The sequence below is a fragment of the Trachemys scripta genome, chromosome 13 (assembly GCF_013100865.1).
Source record: "Trachemys scripta elegans isolate TJP31775 chromosome 13, CAS_Tse_1.0, whole genome shotgun sequence".
NCBI classification, from domain to species: Eukaryota; Metazoa; Chordata; order Testudines; family Emydidae; genus Trachemys; species Trachemys scripta.
The window spans coordinates 28,967,536-28,984,201 of NC_048310.1; the positions used below are offsets into that span (position 1 = coordinate 28,967,536).

General features: G+C 37.2%; 1 protein-coding gene across 2 annotated transcripts in view; it reads left to right on the forward strand.

The window, feature by feature from the left end:
• CYLD (CYLD lysine 63 deubiquitinase) overlaps positions 1–16,666 on the forward strand; it is a 42,275-nt gene that overhangs the window by 7,877 nt on the left and 17,732 nt on the right. The window contains exons 2-8 of one of the 2 annotated variants that reach the window (XM_034788511.1): positions 2,328–2,981; positions 3,442–3,744; positions 5,660–5,765; positions 8,829–8,921; positions 10,129–10,245; positions 12,891–13,270; positions 15,362–15,527. In XM_034788511.1, coding sequence (XP_034644402.1) covers positions 2,484–2,981; positions 3,442–3,744; positions 5,660–5,765; positions 8,829–8,921; positions 10,129–10,245; positions 12,891–13,270; positions 15,362–15,527 — 1,663 coding nt within the window. In that variant the 5' untranslated portion in view covers positions 2,328–2,483. The remainder of the gene's footprint in view (positions 1–2,327; positions 2,982–3,441; positions 3,745–5,659; positions 5,766–8,828; positions 8,922–10,128; positions 10,246–12,890; positions 13,271–15,361; positions 15,528–16,666) is intronic. The other variant, XM_034788512.1, reaches the window with a different exon arrangement.

A 16,666-nucleotide genomic window follows, 5' to 3' on the forward strand; every position in this document is an offset into this window, starting at 1 on the left:
TTGTAAAAGAGAATCAGAAGAAGGTATTGTTTTTCAGTGCAGAAATCTGTGAAAGCCTAGTGATTAGAAAATGTTTGGTTGCTTTAGATGTTTCCATTAACCCTCTACTGCTATGTCATAGCATCACTTTTGGTTTGTTCTGAAGCATGAAAAAATGTACCTTTGTGTTGGGGGGGGGGGGGATCAGCATGAGTGTTAGTTACAAATTAATAGCTATCGCCACTTCATTGGCTTCTGGATAGATTCCAAATTTGGGATCAAACTGAGTGACAGGAATATTAATAGATTGGGGGGAGGGCCTGGCTGAATGCAATAGGAGAAAAGATGTGGGTGGGGGGGGGGAAATCACCAGAATAAGAAGGTAGATTAGTAAATCATCAGTGAAACTTTCATCCGCTAATTAAAATCCAGCAAAGTTATAGACATCAAAAGTTTCAACTGGAGAATATACATTTAGCCTATGTGGCCACTTTTACTTTCTGAATATAAATAAGTTGTGATGTATTTCAGATGATTTTTTTTCTTTAAATAAGCTAGGTAGTATAGTACAATTTGTAGATAGCTCTTTTACTTAATCTCCTGATAGATAGTCTGCAGTTAAGTGTTTTGGAACATTACTTATTAAAGTTTAATTTATACATCCTATGGATTCCAGTTTACCACAGCATTTAAATGAGATGACCTCTTCTTTCCAGCCTGTTCTCTCTGGCACTTCTACCTTGTTAAAATATAAGCAAAAAAGTTAAATATTTTGTTACATTTACAACATTTTAAGGATAGCTTTTAAATAGAATGGATAGAATCAGATATCTGTTTAAAAATAAGTATTGCAATGAGTTCTGTCTGATGTGGTGTCTTATTATGGCAGATCCCATTATAAAACATCTCCGTGTTTCTCACATTTCTTTAACTATTCATTAGCGAGCTAGCTCAAATAACATAACTAAACTTTCAGGTTCTTGCTTCTTGGAGAAGACCTGACCTTCCTTCCACTGTCAGTCTTCATTGTTGTAAGACACCTTCTCTTCATTACTCCTACTTCTTTTGCACATCACAGGAAATTGAGTCTTAAACCTTGTGTCTTCAAGACAGATTGAATTTGTTTCCTCCTTCCCAGAAAATTCTTTTTTGTGTGCCTAATGTGGCAGCAAAACAGTTCTTCTAGCAAGCGCACCCCTTCTTATATGGGGGCTGTACTATAGTAAGCTTCCCTAACTATAAGCAAGAAATAAGCCGCTTTCAGAGGATTGCTTTCCATCTAAATCAGTCACAATAAATGGATGAATTTACTCCCATATTGCCCTTCCAACCCCCTGTAGCTGAGAGGGATGCCTCTGTTGTGCTGACATGGAAAATGAGATACTACCAAGGTAAATATTTCATTCTGGATCACTAAACAGCAGTACAGTGCAATTTTGGGCACCAAGATGGCCTTGTCTAGATATTTGTTATGGAAAAGTATGATCTACCTGTTGGTTAGTCCTCATGATCCTCAGATTTGTTGTTCAAATGTTGATCTTGAGAACCCAAAAACATGGTTGTACAATAAAAAGTAAGGTGTGTTTTCTGTAACCTTTCTCTGTAGTCAGTTTCATTCCATCCCATAGGGTGTTGTCTGATATATTTTAAATATAATTAAAAAAAATAAGATGATTCAGGCTGCTGAATACTAACTTGATCTAGTTCATAAACATTAGCTTTGATTAAAAAAAATTGTGTATTAGACATAGTATCCTTCACAAATTGTCCTTTTTCAAATTCTAGTTTTGTTCATTTCATGAAAATACTACTTAGCTTTATGTCTTGGAAATAGCATTTCATAGTAATAAATACTTTACAATTTATAAACATGTGGTAGGTTCAGAAAAAGTTGCATACACATCAGTAGCGTACTCAATATAACACAGAAATACTTCTGCTGTATCAGAAATGGACAGTCACTAAAATGTATGAAGGATCATTTGTTGGGGAGACAGTCCTCTCAGAAGCTCACTCACTATACATTTGGTTTAGCCTTTTTCTGGTCACTTAAAATTAAAGACTCCTTTTCCTTTTAACTTGTATGTGGTTGATGCACGTCATTGAATTTTAATTTTATAGTTCCTTTATTCAAAACACTAGAGAAGGGTAAGTGGAATAGAATCACAAGCGTGTTCTGCAAAAATATTTGTCTGTTTTAAGTTATCTTTAACATCACCCAGCTACTTTTGTTTTACTGTATGTGAAAAATGATGTTTGCATTTTAAAATGAATTCCTATTGTGCTTAATTTTAACTGTGATTCTCTTAAACTTAATCTTACAGCATGTTTGTTTTCGTTTATCCTAGGCTTTCTGTTCTGGATTTACCCCTTGACAACACTGACACAGAATCGTTAAACAAATGTTGGATCCTCTAGGAATTTTCATTTGTAACTGCTGTACAACTATGTCAGCAGATCATCTTTCTTGAATATAACTGCTTATTTATAAAGTTTTAATCACAATGAATTCAGGCTTATGGAGTCAAGAAAAAGCCAGTTGGGAAGAGCGTGTCTTTTATTTGCTTCTCCAGGAATGCAGTGTTTTAGACAAACAAAATCAAAAGCTTTTGAAAGTACCCAAGGGTAGCCTAAGCCAGTTTATTCAAGATCGTTCTTCTGTGGGACACGGCAGAAATATCCCTTCTAAAGGCAAGAAAATGCAGATTTGTTTAAAGGTTCTGGAACAGCCGCATCCAGTCCTGTTTGTGGATGAGAAAGATGTTACAGAAATAAATGAGAAACTAGCTGAGTTGCTTTTGGCTATTACCAACTGTGAGGAAAGATACAGCCTGTTTAAAAGCAAAAGCCGATTAAGTAAAGGCCTGCACATAGATGTTGGCTCACCTGTGAGAGTACAGCTGAGGTCGGGAGATGACAAATTTCCTGGAGTTGTTCGCTTCCGGGGACCCTTGTTACAAGACAGATTATTATCAGGGATATTTTTTGGAGTAGAACTACTGGTAAGTGTTTTTTTGCATGCTTGATACATGAGCTCAAACAAACTTTGTCACATAGTTCAATTTGTAAAAATGGCATCCATCCAGAAGGTCTGGATGCCCTGCAATTATTTAAAATTGAATACAGAATTATACAAAGCATCTATTTTCAGCCTTGCTACTTCTAGTACATTAAAGTCAGCTAGCAGCAAGGACAACTTATGGGTGGTTTTTATTATTTTTATTAAATGAGGCTCCAATTCAGCTAAGTATTTAAGCACATAGCTAACATTTTTTAAGCATATGAATAGTCCTGGATCTTAAGCCAATATGACTGCTCAGGTGCTTTTAGTTACTCACCTGCAAAAATAACTTGCTGAATCAGGTCCTAATTGTTTACTGGAATTTCTCCAAAATGATGCATTATAATCCCTACAAAAATATTAGTATTTTTAATGCTTTGGTTTCTCTTTCCAAAATCCAGGAAGAAGGTCGTGGCCAAGGCTTTACTGATGGACAGTACCAAGGAAAACAGTTTTTCAGATGTGATGAGGATTGTGGAGTTTTTGTTGCCTTGGACAAACTAGAGTTGGTGGAGGATGATGACAATGAACTGGAGAGTGATTATGCAGCTCCAGTTGACACGATGCAGGTAGAACTTCCGCCTTTGGAGATCAACTCCAGGGTTTCTCTGAAGATAGGAGAAGGTATAGAGTATGGGACAGTTATATTCTGTGATGTCTTACCAGGAAACGAAAGTTTAGGATACGTTGTTGGAGTGGACATGGTAAGAAAATCTGATTTTTAATAACTTTTGCATGTGTGTGTTAGTGAAAGTACATGCAATTAGAAGATAAACAGGTATCTACAAGTTACTTCAGTGGAGGTTGATGACATGAAAGTGGGAAATCAACACCGACATACAAAGATGGCATTCAGCGGCTATTTTGGCATGAGGTAACAATATAGTATTTGACTCAACAGTTTTTAGGCATAATAGTCTGATTAAGTTGCCTCCACTGAGTTACTTGCTTATCTAGATATCATGTGAGGCTTGGTATTACTGAACTAATGGTTTGGCTTGAATATGATTTTTACATTTATTTTGCCTTTAGGGGAAATACATTGAATTACTTTTTCCTCTTTGTTTTGGATTTTATTTTGGTATAAATACCATTATGCAGACAAACTGGTTTTTTGTTTTGTTCTGTATTTGCAAGAACACTGAGGTTTTGAAGAACAATACTTTACCTACCTATAAAACACTAAATCTTTTCTCTAAATTTAGTTGTCATGTTCATCTTGGTTTTTAAACTTACTCTTAGTAATTTCTGAAAAATTTACTTAAAATAAACAATACCCATGCTTTTGATAGAACCTGCAAAATGTTTTGGCCTGTGCTTCCTTTCCTGATTGCAGCAGCAGTTTGAACAGCTCCAGTGCTTGTTAGCTAACCTAATTATTAGTACAGAAAGAGAGCTTAGCAGATAGCACGTTCATGCAAACAGCAAATATTTGTGAGGTAGACTGGAAGAGGTAAACTTTTTTTTTTTAAAGCCCATACATGTAATAAATAAGTGGAATATTTTAACTCTTAATAAAAGAAGCATAAGAGTCTTCCATGGTGCAAAAACCTATTGTGCCACTGCACGAAGAATTGCATCAGTTGTGGCATTTCTGTATTGATGACCAGTATTAAATCAAGAATGATAATAAAAAATGTTAAAAAACTATCTTAAGGGCACTTCTGTTCATTTATTACTGATAACATGTCTTTTGCATGTTAAAATATTGTAGCAGAACATTATGTATTGCCAACATTTATGGATTCTGAGAATGGTGTATGTAACGAGGTCCTCCTTTTCGCCCTCGCTCTATGGGACTCCTGCACCCACAAATGAACCAGAGATATCTTCTGGTGCAATCACCAGTGCCTTTATTTACCGTGTCGGCTCCCACCGCCTTCTATCTATAGACCGCTCCAAACTAGCAACCTGGGGGACAGCTAGCTTATCCAGCCAGCAGGGACGCACGGCCCTTGGCTCCTCCCTTTCCTTTCTTCCCCCCCCACCCCCTTCACTTCCTTTCTGCCAGCCCTATATAGGCCCATGGCTAATAAGGCCATCAGGTTCTTCCCTTCTATCAATTAGGCTTTAGCTACACTGGCGCTGTACAGCGCTGCAACTTGCTGCGCTCAGGGGTGTGAAAAAACACACCCCTGAGTGCAGTGAGTACAGCGCTGTAAAGCGCCAGTGTAATCAGTGCCTGCAGCGCTGCAAGCTACTCCCCTAGGAGAGGTGGAGTACATACAGCGCTGCGAGAGCTTTCTCGCAGCCCTGGTGGCGCGACTACACTCGCGCTTCACAGCGCTGCCACGGCAGCACTGTGAAGTCTCAAGTGAAGCCAAGCCCTTAGGCGTGGCATACTCAGCCAGCCCTAATTAATGCTTCTTAATTGGAGCTGGGCTAACGGGCTGGCTCAGGACCTCCTGGCCAGCACCCTGTTACAGTGTACTATGGATTTTTAAAAAAATCTGTACTTGGCAACAAAATTTCAAGAATTTCTTTTTTCAAACCTTGCATTTTTCCACATGTGCCACATATGGCCAAACCTGCATCTAAACCGACAAATGTGTTTGTTTTTTCTTAAAATTTTGTAAATCTTTTGGACGATACTTTGAGATCTTAATTTTTTATTTTTAGGATAATCCTATTGGGAACTGGGATGGAAGATACAATGGAATACAACTCTGCAGTTTTGCAAGTGTAGAAAGTACACTTCTCTTGCATATCAATGATGTTATCCCAGGTATGCTTTGTGGATTTGAAAAACACTTGGCTAGTTAATATGTAAATAGTGCAAAGTATATAATTGCAAAATAAGTGCATTAACATTTTTAAATATAGCCCACTGATTAGCTTTCCTGGTATCTGCAACCACTTCTGTTTATGCACTAAACATTCAAGTGGAGAGGAGTTTTGATAGTATCATGAATACTTGTGGATAAATATTTGAGTACCTGTGGTGGCAGTGCACCCATTCTTGAAAAGATTTTTATTAATCATCCGTCAGATTGTGTTGAGCAATTTGTGAATATCTGGAACAAGAAAGTAATTTCTTGTGTAAATGAAGCTTAGGTCATCCAGTAGAATGCAAATACTGTGTGATTTTTACCAGTATCACGCAAGGCAAATAGCAAATACCCATAGCAATCATTTCTGAAAAAATCCAAGTTAAAACTGTGGAATGCGTGCAGTTGGTTATTCACATCGGTTCAACGAACTGACCTATAATAACTGCAACCTTTTTGTGTGGATGCTTCACAAATGGTGTACTGAACGTCCGTTTTCAAATTGTGGTTTTTCTAGCTCTGGTCAAAATACTGTGCTCTATGTGGTAATCAAAATCCTGAGCTAGAATATGTAACCACCTAACTAAAATTTGTTACCTTTAGTAATATTTATATATATTTATATAAAAAAAAATGTTTTTGGGGAGGTGGGGCCTAGCATAGTTGCGGTTCTACACAGCTGTGGTCTGTAACTACAACCTTCTCCACATACTAACTATTAACCTTTCTTCAAGAGTACATTCATGCTGAGAAGTAGTGTGAAATGGCACATGCACATAATGCCACTCATGGAAGCATTTATGTACATCTCCTACTCATTTGTTTAGTTTGCAGTACATGAGGTGCACTAGATTCTGTTTTGTTTTTCCTCCAGAAAATAGGTTTCTTAATGACTCCCATATTATTGGTAAAGAATGTTTATTGCAGCAATTTTGATAAAAATCACAAGTATTCAAAGTTGCAGGTCTTACTCTAGTTGTTTCCACTAGTGACATACATATTTATTCTTTTGAATAGGAATTTTAATATAGCAAAATCTGAACTCAGTGAATCTAGTTTTTCTGCTTTTAAAATGTAGACTTCAAAGTACAGCAATAATTTGTGTTTTTTTACTTAATAAATACAACTGAGTATACCTTTTAGTCATCCTAAAATTAGGTTTTGTGCTGCTCAGTTTTGCTAAGTTGCCATGTAATGCCCAAATACAGCAATGTATTTAAGCATATGACTGCCTATCTTTAAGCAGGTGTATAGTCTAGTTTATTTTAATGGAGTTGCTTGCTTGCTTAAAGTTTAAGCATATGTTTAAATGCCTTGCTGAGTTGGGGGGTCTAACAGTTCAAAAGGAATGACTATAGGCTTTTTATATTTTAAATACAGTTTTGTTGTCAACCTGTGTCATGGTAAGCTGATGGAACTTAAGAGGCACTATGCACTTTATCATGTTAAAATGGTAAACTTTCCCCAAAAAATCCCAAGTATCTTCAGGGGATGTTGTTTTGGATGGCTGGGCAAAGATAAGCTAATGTACTCCAGCAGAAGTCACTGAAGTGTGTTAAATGTACTACTCCTAAGGGGTTATGGTGCTAAAATGTAAATGAACCACTATACTCATTCAGAAACATGAGGATTTTTTCATTTAAACTCTTTAAAAGATATGTTGCATGTTCCAAATCTTCTGATGTTATGCAGAAGAAATGATGATTTTCTGCTTGCATGATAACTTGCTGTTTTCAAAGAAGTACGTTTAGCTTATTATGCATAAAATAGGAGGAAATGCAACCAACATTATATTTAAATTGTTGCATGACCTGTTTTTAAATTCTCTTCATTTTTGTCAATTCTTTCTGTAAAGTGCGGGGAAAAAGATCATCTTATACGTGGGGGTGAGGGAAGGAAGAGTTCTTCATTGGCTTAAAATTAATAATTCTTCTTTTGACCACATGCAGAATATGAGACAAATTAATACAAAGCACAGCCTAACAAATGTATAATTGATATAACTTCAGGGAAAAATTGGGGCAGCTAGATTGTGGCATAGGTTCATTTAAAGTTATGCCTGTTTTGCGGTCTTGTGTCTTCTATATTCAGTTTCATTTTGCAGTGTAAATCGTAGATTTTTCCAGTAGCAGTGAACTATTTCTTAAAATCTCATGGATAGTTCTGAAATACATTTTGGTTCTTCATGCTTCAACTTCTTGCAGTAAAAATAAAATTGGCATGTCACAAAATGCAAGTGTTTTTTTTTATCTTGTTGCTTGACTGAAATGTTGATGTCTCATGGAACAGTACATAAAATATAGCTAATGAAATTAAGAAAAAAACTTGCAATGAAATTAGTGTTTCTTACACCTTCATCATAACATCAGACTTATTCCAAGATGTCATTATGAAAGGCCTGATATTAAAACAAATATTGTAGGTCTGCTTCCTCAAGAATCTATTTATGTGGAACATTTGTAAATGCCCTTTTTGAAAAGGTACCATTGACTCGAAATCTGGTCCACTTCAAAAACTAAGTGGGGAATATTTGCAGGTACCCACCTCAAAATCCCTTCCAATTTTTCTGAGAACAGATAGGCCAAAACTTTCAAATCTGGGTGCCCAAGCTTAGGCTACAAAAGCCATACTTAAGTAACTCATCATGAGAACAGTCTGATTTCCTCTCTCCCAACCCCCCTCCCCTTCTATAAGGCGATGGTCACCCATAGATATCATTTAAATCAGTGGGAGCTACATGTACTCAGTATTCTCAAAAATCGGGCCACTGTTAAGACTCTGACCTTGTATACTCAGGCTTGAAATCTTTGGGCTTAGTTTTTTAATAAGAGAAATGTTGATGTAACATTTTATTTTACTGATTCTTTGTAGTGGTAGTAGAGGAACATTATTGTGCTTTATTGTACTTCGATTTTAACGTTTTTATGCTTATTTTTTGCCTTAGAAGCATAGTTTTATAACCTCTATTATGCTTGCACCTATGTGAAAAAACTAAAATTCTACTTCTCTGCCTATTCTAGAGACACAGGACAGGAGAGTTCCCAAACTTACCTTTGCCTCAAGAGGTGGTGGTGACAAAAGCTTATTCAATCATAGTAAGCAAAAGATCACAGGTACTTGAGAGTAATTTTACTTCTTAAAAACATAGTCCATCTTACTTTATTTTTAGGCATGCTTGTATGAAAAGGGAGCTTTTTATTTTATTTATTGTTCATCTGCTCTTCCTTGACACCTGAAGTCAATCTTTTCTGAAATCATAATAAAGACTTCAGGTGAGGAATAGCAGCAAATCTGTTTCCATGAAAATGTCCATAGGAAAAAACACTTGCAGGAAAATGCAAAAAATATATTGCATGGAAGCAGAATACAAAGCTGAATGTGTGTTTTCAGTTTTCCTTGAGGTTCAATTGGTTGGTTGTAAATAAGTTTGGAAAGTTTAGACTTTTTGATAAATGTTGGTAAATGACAATTTCTCATCTTCTTCCGCCCCCCAACAAAAAACAGACCTTCTATTGATGATTGGAGATTGCAGATAGGCAAAGTAAGAAAAATGCTACTTGAGAACTTATTAATTTGGTTAAGAATATTTACTATGTATATTTTGACACATTATATTATAATTTGTGTTTTAACAATGTTAAAGCTTTAACATTGTTAAAACACGCCTGCCTTCATTAAATAATTCTGAACCACCTCCATAATTTTGCACAACTGTAAAAATTTAAATTAAAATGCTTAAAAATAAACTTTTATAGTAGCTGTCAAAATTATAGTAATTTTTTTTAATAGAATCAGTTTTTTTGCCAAGCCTTGTTGTAAATTACCATCTGCAAAGTGAATATTTTGCAAAAAATATCCCCACCCCCACTCTCTGGCTCCAGTCCTACATGAAGTGGATGTCCATTGAGGTCAGTGTAACTCTGTGTGGGCACAGGGATCTACCTGCATGGAGTTCAGTGTGGAATTGGACCTTCGTTTCCTCTTCTGTTCTGAACTAGTTAATTGAATAGCTTTTATTTAAAGGGTAACCAGTTAAATAATATAATATAATATATATAATATTATATTATTTAACTGGTTTTTTATATATATATATATAATATAAAAAAACTTCAGCTTGGACAATTAAAATAGTTTTAGGAGCTATGTTACCTCAGTGCAGGCTTTGAACTATGTTGTCTTTGCTGCAGGAGTACTCGCTACCCCTGGAAAGCGGGAGGCAGGATTGCCCTTGTACAAGATGTGTAATGAAATGAGCACAAAGCAGGATTTTTATTAATAAAATTCTGTATTTTTAATAAAACATGCTGTTTTTTCTAGGATCTACCTCCGAGCCTGGAAATAGAAACAGATCTGAATTTTTTTATACATTAAATGGCTCTTCAATTGATTCTCAACCACAAACTAAATCAAAAAACACATGGTATATTGATGAAGGTAATGAGGGATAAGTTACCCTTTTATACAAATGCATGCTGTTTCATATAAGTCTATACTTAAATATGATCATTAGCACAGTGGAAAGTGAGCGTTACTTGGGGAGGGCGGGGGGGGGGGGAGTCAAAATGTTTGAAATAGATGTTCTGTGTTTAATGAGTGTGTTGATCATGCCAAACATTGGTGAGTGCCCCTTTTAAACAGTGATGGAAAACCTGCGGCCCCGTCAGGGTAATCCGCTGGTAGGCTGCAAAACAGTTTAACGTTGACCATCCACAGGCACAGCTGCCCATAGCTCCCAGTGGCCGCAGTTTCCCATTCCCAGCCAATGGGAGCTGCGGGAAGCGGCAGCCAGCATATCCCTGTGGCCCACGGTGCTTCCTGCAGCTCCTATTGGCCGGGAACAGCAAACCGCGGCCACTGGGAGCTGTGGGCAGCCGTGCAAATGTAAACAAACTGTATGGTGGCCCACCAGCAGATTACCCTGACAAGCCACAGGTTGCCCACTGCTGCCTTAGAGGTATTATATACACTTAATCTTAACTTTAAGATTTGTAGCTTTTCAGCTCTGTTTGTAGGTAGGTCTGTAACAAACTCATTGTATGTAAGTGGGAACAGATTGTACACATAATATTGTTGAGGCACTTCACTGACTGTGGATGATACCTTCAAACCTCCTCCTGGTACATAAAGGAATTTTATCTGACTTCTCCTTCTGAAGTTAATTTAACTCTCCAGTTTTAAGTGGATCATAATATTTTGTCATATTCAGAACACCAGTTATTCAGAGTTACAACAAAATCAGCTAGTTATGTTTGATAAAACAATAAATGATACTTGCATTTGTGTATCTTTAAAGTTTATTCCTGAAACTGCACACTTGATTTTAAGGAAATACCTAAAGCATGTAGAATCAGTAAATCTTGATTGTTTTTGTTCTTAGCTAACAGAAGACAGAGAGGTTTATACTATCCCCAGAAATTGCTTCTAGGGTCATAACAGGTGTGTTTCATCTGGCAAGGCAGTTCATCTGGCTGAAACTGGGGAGGGGGACTGCTAAAAACATGGGTTTACAACGAAAGCACATATAGCAGTAACAGGCACTGAAGACAATAAACTGTTAAAAATGAAACTGAGTTAAGATCATTCCTGGCTGCCTAGCAAATAATAAATGCATTACTTCAGTGTAAAACTGGTTTATTTGAGAGATGATTCCTCTGATTTAAAGTGAATAAGAACTTACTTTCCAGGGAATGATGATAAGCATGAAGGAGTTAGTTTTGTTTTTTGGAATTTTTAAATATTGTCACATAACAATTAGGCTGACAAGAAAAGGATAAGTTGCTACTTGCTCTATAAATACCAGCTGTGCATTCTAGACCAGCTAGGAAGTTGAGGCAAGATGTAAGATGCTTATAAATAGTATCGTACTAGTACATCTGCTTGTGACCTCATTTATCTAGCACTGAATTGCTCATGATTTATTTACGTTTCTTCAGGTAGCAAGTCAGTTACTTTATCCTGTATGAGCACTAGATGACAGATCCTGTTTCTGCGTAAACCAAAATGTATTCTTATGATATGCCCAGGGGATAAATGATGTCCTAAAGCGGATATTTATAACCTATAGTTAATCACAAGCAAATGGGAAACATACTACACTAGTTACTAACTGCCAGCTATCAAGTCATTCCATGATTCCTGTTGACATGTATATTAAGACAACTGTTTTTTTGGCTTTGGACATTTCCCCATAGCATATTTCTTTAAATTTGTGACACCTGGACACAACTATAAAGATTGGCAGTGTAAGAAAATTATATTCTATATTTATCTTCAGGCTAAGCCTTCCTATAGTTGCCTGCTAACGTTCCCTACCCTGACCTAGAAAATCTGTGCTCTTTGCTGCACCATGCTGTGGAATCTCCTCAGCAAATACTGCAAATATGCCTAATTTAGGGTGATAACTTTGTGAAATGGATTATTGTCCGTTAGGGAGAGATGTGAGGTTATAAACTATTTACTTCAGCAAATTTGACTGTAAATACAGGAAAAATCTAGGGGCAAAAGGAACAATGTTTTGCGATATCAGAAAATGTTGCGCCACAGGCCTAATAGCATATTAGCTGCCCTTTCCATTTTAAATGAAATACTTTAGGCCTTCAGCAAAGTTATGTAATTTTGAATACTAGCTTATACAGGAGGAAGGGGGATAGACACTCTTCCCCAGCAGAAGACATGCATCCGGGGGTCACAATTCTTGGAGCTTTTTGGCATACTGGGGAAACGTGCTTAAAGCAACATATACAGTAGTACAACATGGCATGTTCCCTTCTCTATACCCAGCCAGTTGTGTTGGCTGCTGTGGAAGTGGGCACAGGTCTAGCCCTACCTACTCACCTGGATGTCTCATACTTCCAGTAGTGTTTGAAGGCAACGATTCCTGGTATATCTACAATTTGTGACTAGTTTCTGCTTGCAGTGATAGGGAAGACCTTCTGGTGCACCTGCACAGGGACCAGTCATAACTGGGCTCAACATTTCCCATTCACAGCTATATTAAGACATTGTTTTTGACCTACAGAGCCTTTCTTTGGGAAGCAAGAGTGGGCTACTTAATTTGCTCCTTGTTTTTTTCTTAACAGTTGCTGAAGACTCTGCAAAATCACTTGCCGACTCATCTTCTGGATTCGGTCATTCTTCACCACCACTACAGCCGCCTCCAACAAACTGTTTATCTAACGAAAATAGATTTCACTCTCTACCTTTTAGCCTGACAAAAACGTCGAATACTAATGGTACTATTGGACATAGTCCCCTCTCTCTGTCTGTTCAATCAGTTATTGGGGATTTGAACACTGCTGCCACTCAGGAATGTCCATCAATAGTAATGCCTGTCAATAACTGGCATGGTCTTGAAGCAGGTTCACTGGCTGAAGTTAAAGAGAATCCTCCTTTCTATGGTGTAATCCGCTGGATTGGTCAGCCACCAGGCGTAAATGAAGTATTGGCTGGATTGGAACTGGTAAATAATACAAACTGCATGATCTTATTGTTTACAGTTTTATTTTCTGTCTATCTTACCATTTAAATAATAGTTTTGTAGCTGAGCACCAGAATTCATGTACTCTACAAAAGTAATTTTGGCTTGGCTGAAATATAGTTGTCACATGATTTTAATACAGTATAGTTTCAAATTGTGAATAGGACTTAATCATTTTATAACTTCATTAAAGCCTTGTTTCATCACCAAGTTATGAGATGGTTGGGGCCTGTTCTGTACTACAGATAAAACGGTTGTAGCCTGCTCAGTGAGCAACCACTGTGTTCTTTTTAGTTAGACATTTTTGTAGTGTAGAAGAGCCTTGAATTCCTTTTATTTGTTTCTTAGTTTATATAAGCTGCTCCATCAGAACTTGTGAATTACTGGGCATCCATCATTTTCTGTTTAAAAAGACAGGGAATACATTAAATATTGTCTGTAATAGTCTTCGGAATGTGAAGGCTGTTGTCAGATGGTAGAATATTAGCAGAATGATTGCCACCATAGTTCCATGGTAACTAATAGTTCTATTCAGATACTTGAATTTAGCAGTGAATTTAAGTCATACGTGCAGGTAGAGCAGAGCAGGAAATGGCTTTCCAAGTTCTGTTCTGCACTGGAACAAAACTGAGACTTTTCAAATATTTTTCTTGGGGGGAGGGAGTGGGGAGGAAGGGAGAGAAAAGAGAGAGACACCCACCCAAGAATAGTCCTAACCACTAGGTACTGGCATTCACCTGGTATATGGGACACCCAGGATCAAATCCTTGCTCTGCCAGATGAAGAGTGCACTAACCACAGGCAACTAGCTATTTTGGGGTGGGTTTTTCTCTCTCCCCGCTCTGTTGGAGGGGCTTCACTTCATATGAATAATATTTATTGGGCTAGAGAGAGACAGACACTATAGCTAAGTGATTAGAGCATTTGTTGGGATGTGGGAGCCCAGGTTCCAGTCCATGAGAATTTCACGTCCCATTTGAGTGTCCCAAGAAATCTTTCCTGACAAAAGTTCCTGAGAAAAGTGTTTTTGTTTTGTCTCCCCCCCCGGCCTCGTTTCAGTTTTGCTGAATCAGCATTGTCATTGACAAACTATTTTGCCAGAAAATTCCCAACCGGTTCCACTTAAAAGGCCAATTACACAAATTTCAAATAAAGCCATAGTTGCAGCAAAATTATGCAGATTTGTGTTATGTTTTTTGATATTTTTATGGTAGTCATAAACCTGGTTGTGACTGTGCAGCAACTAAATTATTTTCTGTGCATGTAATATGATGCCTCTTAAGAATAACTTTCTATTGAATTTTACACAAGTATCCATCAAAGTCATAGCAGTATACATATGGTAAACATCTTTTCTCTCTTAAAGAAGTGGCAGATGAGTACATGGGTGCATTTTGAGTTGTCACCAAAAAAACCACTGCAGCTGATTAGCTTTGTCCTTTATCCTATATTTTCCAGTCACAGATGATCTGCAGGCTGTGTTTTATGACTCCATGGGCTAAACTTGGCCCTTGGACTTGCACATAGTACACTTCTGCAATAGGTCTAACATCTGTTTAATATCCATTAATATTTGGATATTTGACAGCATCCTTGAAATAGCTATCTTCCAGTCTTAATCATTTTGTTCCCTGTTACAATTATACTGCAAACATTCAGACTTCCTTCATGCTCACACTGTTACAGAGGCTGCACTGGTATATTTCCTCCCAGCCTACAATGAAAAAATTCAAATGATGATAATTATTTATGGTGGAGAAAAATACCGCCTAGAGAATACCATAAACTTATCTGATTGCAGAGAGGTTAAAGGTCAGAGAAGTGTGGCTTTGCTGCTCTTATCACTAAACTAAAAATAAATCATGAACTGAAGCCATATATACCACCTTGTAGCCCTAAATCAATCTTGCATCGCAGAGTGCAAAACTTGAATTGAGGTGTCTTTATCATAGATACCTTGTCAAACACCTAAATCACCAGAGTCCTAGGAATTGGAGTTGTAGGACAGTAGTTCTGCATGCACTTTCTTCAATATTTAAAAAAAGTAGTAAATCCCCTCTGTTTCATTTTCAGGAAGATGAATGCGCAAGCTGTACAGATGGAACATTTAAAGGAACTAGATACTTCACCTGTGCCCCAAAAAAGGCTCTCTTCGTTAAACTCAAGAGCTGCAGGCCAGATTCTAGGTTTGCATCACTGCAGCCTGTTCCCAACCAGATTGAACGCTGCAACTCTCTAGGTATTGAACGTGTCCTTCTCAATTATTTACTAATGTGGAAGTAACATTGTTTCTGATTTTGGTTCTTCATGGAGTAGTCAGCTAGAAATACGTAGCATTTAAAAGGCTGTACAAGCATTACTTAATCTGATTAGTCAATGGTGAGAGAACTGTGCACAGAACACAATTTAACATTTTTCTGTGAATTATTCTATCAATGACTTTAAAGCAAGAAAATGTTCTACCACTACTTTTAAGAAAGTTGAAGTTTTTTCTTGTATATCATGTGACAAAGATCAGTGTGTAAATGTGAAATGTATTGGAAATTGAAGTTTTTAATTACACTTGGCATTTCTCACTTTACTGATGGCGGCAGCAGCAATCTTGCTAAGAGTTTTATAGAAATGTAGAGTTGGAAGGGACGTCAAGAGGTTTAGTCCAGTCCCCTGTGCTGAGGCAGGACACCCTGACAAGTGTTTGTCTAATCTGTTCTTAAAAACCTTCAATTATGGGGATTCCATAACCTCCGTTGGAAGCCTGTTTCGGTGCTTAACTATCTCAATAGCTAGAATGTTTTTCCTAAATCTTCCTTTGTGCAGGTTAAGCCAATTACATTTGCAACTCCAGCAATATATGATCTCCATTTCAGATACTGCAAGCCCACTTCCATTCTCCTTCGATATGGATCATTTTGAGAGGGAAAAAAAATCAGCATGGAAATACTAACAATTTATTAAAATGGAAAAGAGTGCCTGTTTACATGATGGAGGCATATTTTCTGGATACAAAATATTCAAACTGTCTTGATCTTGTGCTAGATGTGTTTTGGCAAAGAGAAAGAGTTTCTAAACATTCATACCTTTAAGATGGTTTAAATAAAACATGTAAAAATTTAAGGAGAAATTCATTTATGCTCACTAGGTGAAACACTATTCCAGTGTAGTGGGCCCAACCCAAGTGTGGTAATGAGACATCAGTGGGGCTTTAAGGACTTGAACACCATCGCTGCAGAATGTGTTTCACTCACTGAGAGTAAATAGTACAATAAATGCCACGCTGCTTCCTCCCAGACCTGAAGAGCAGCTCTATGTTGCTCAAAAGCTTTTACCTTCCACCAACACAAATTGGTCCAATAGAATGTTACATCACCAACCTTGTCT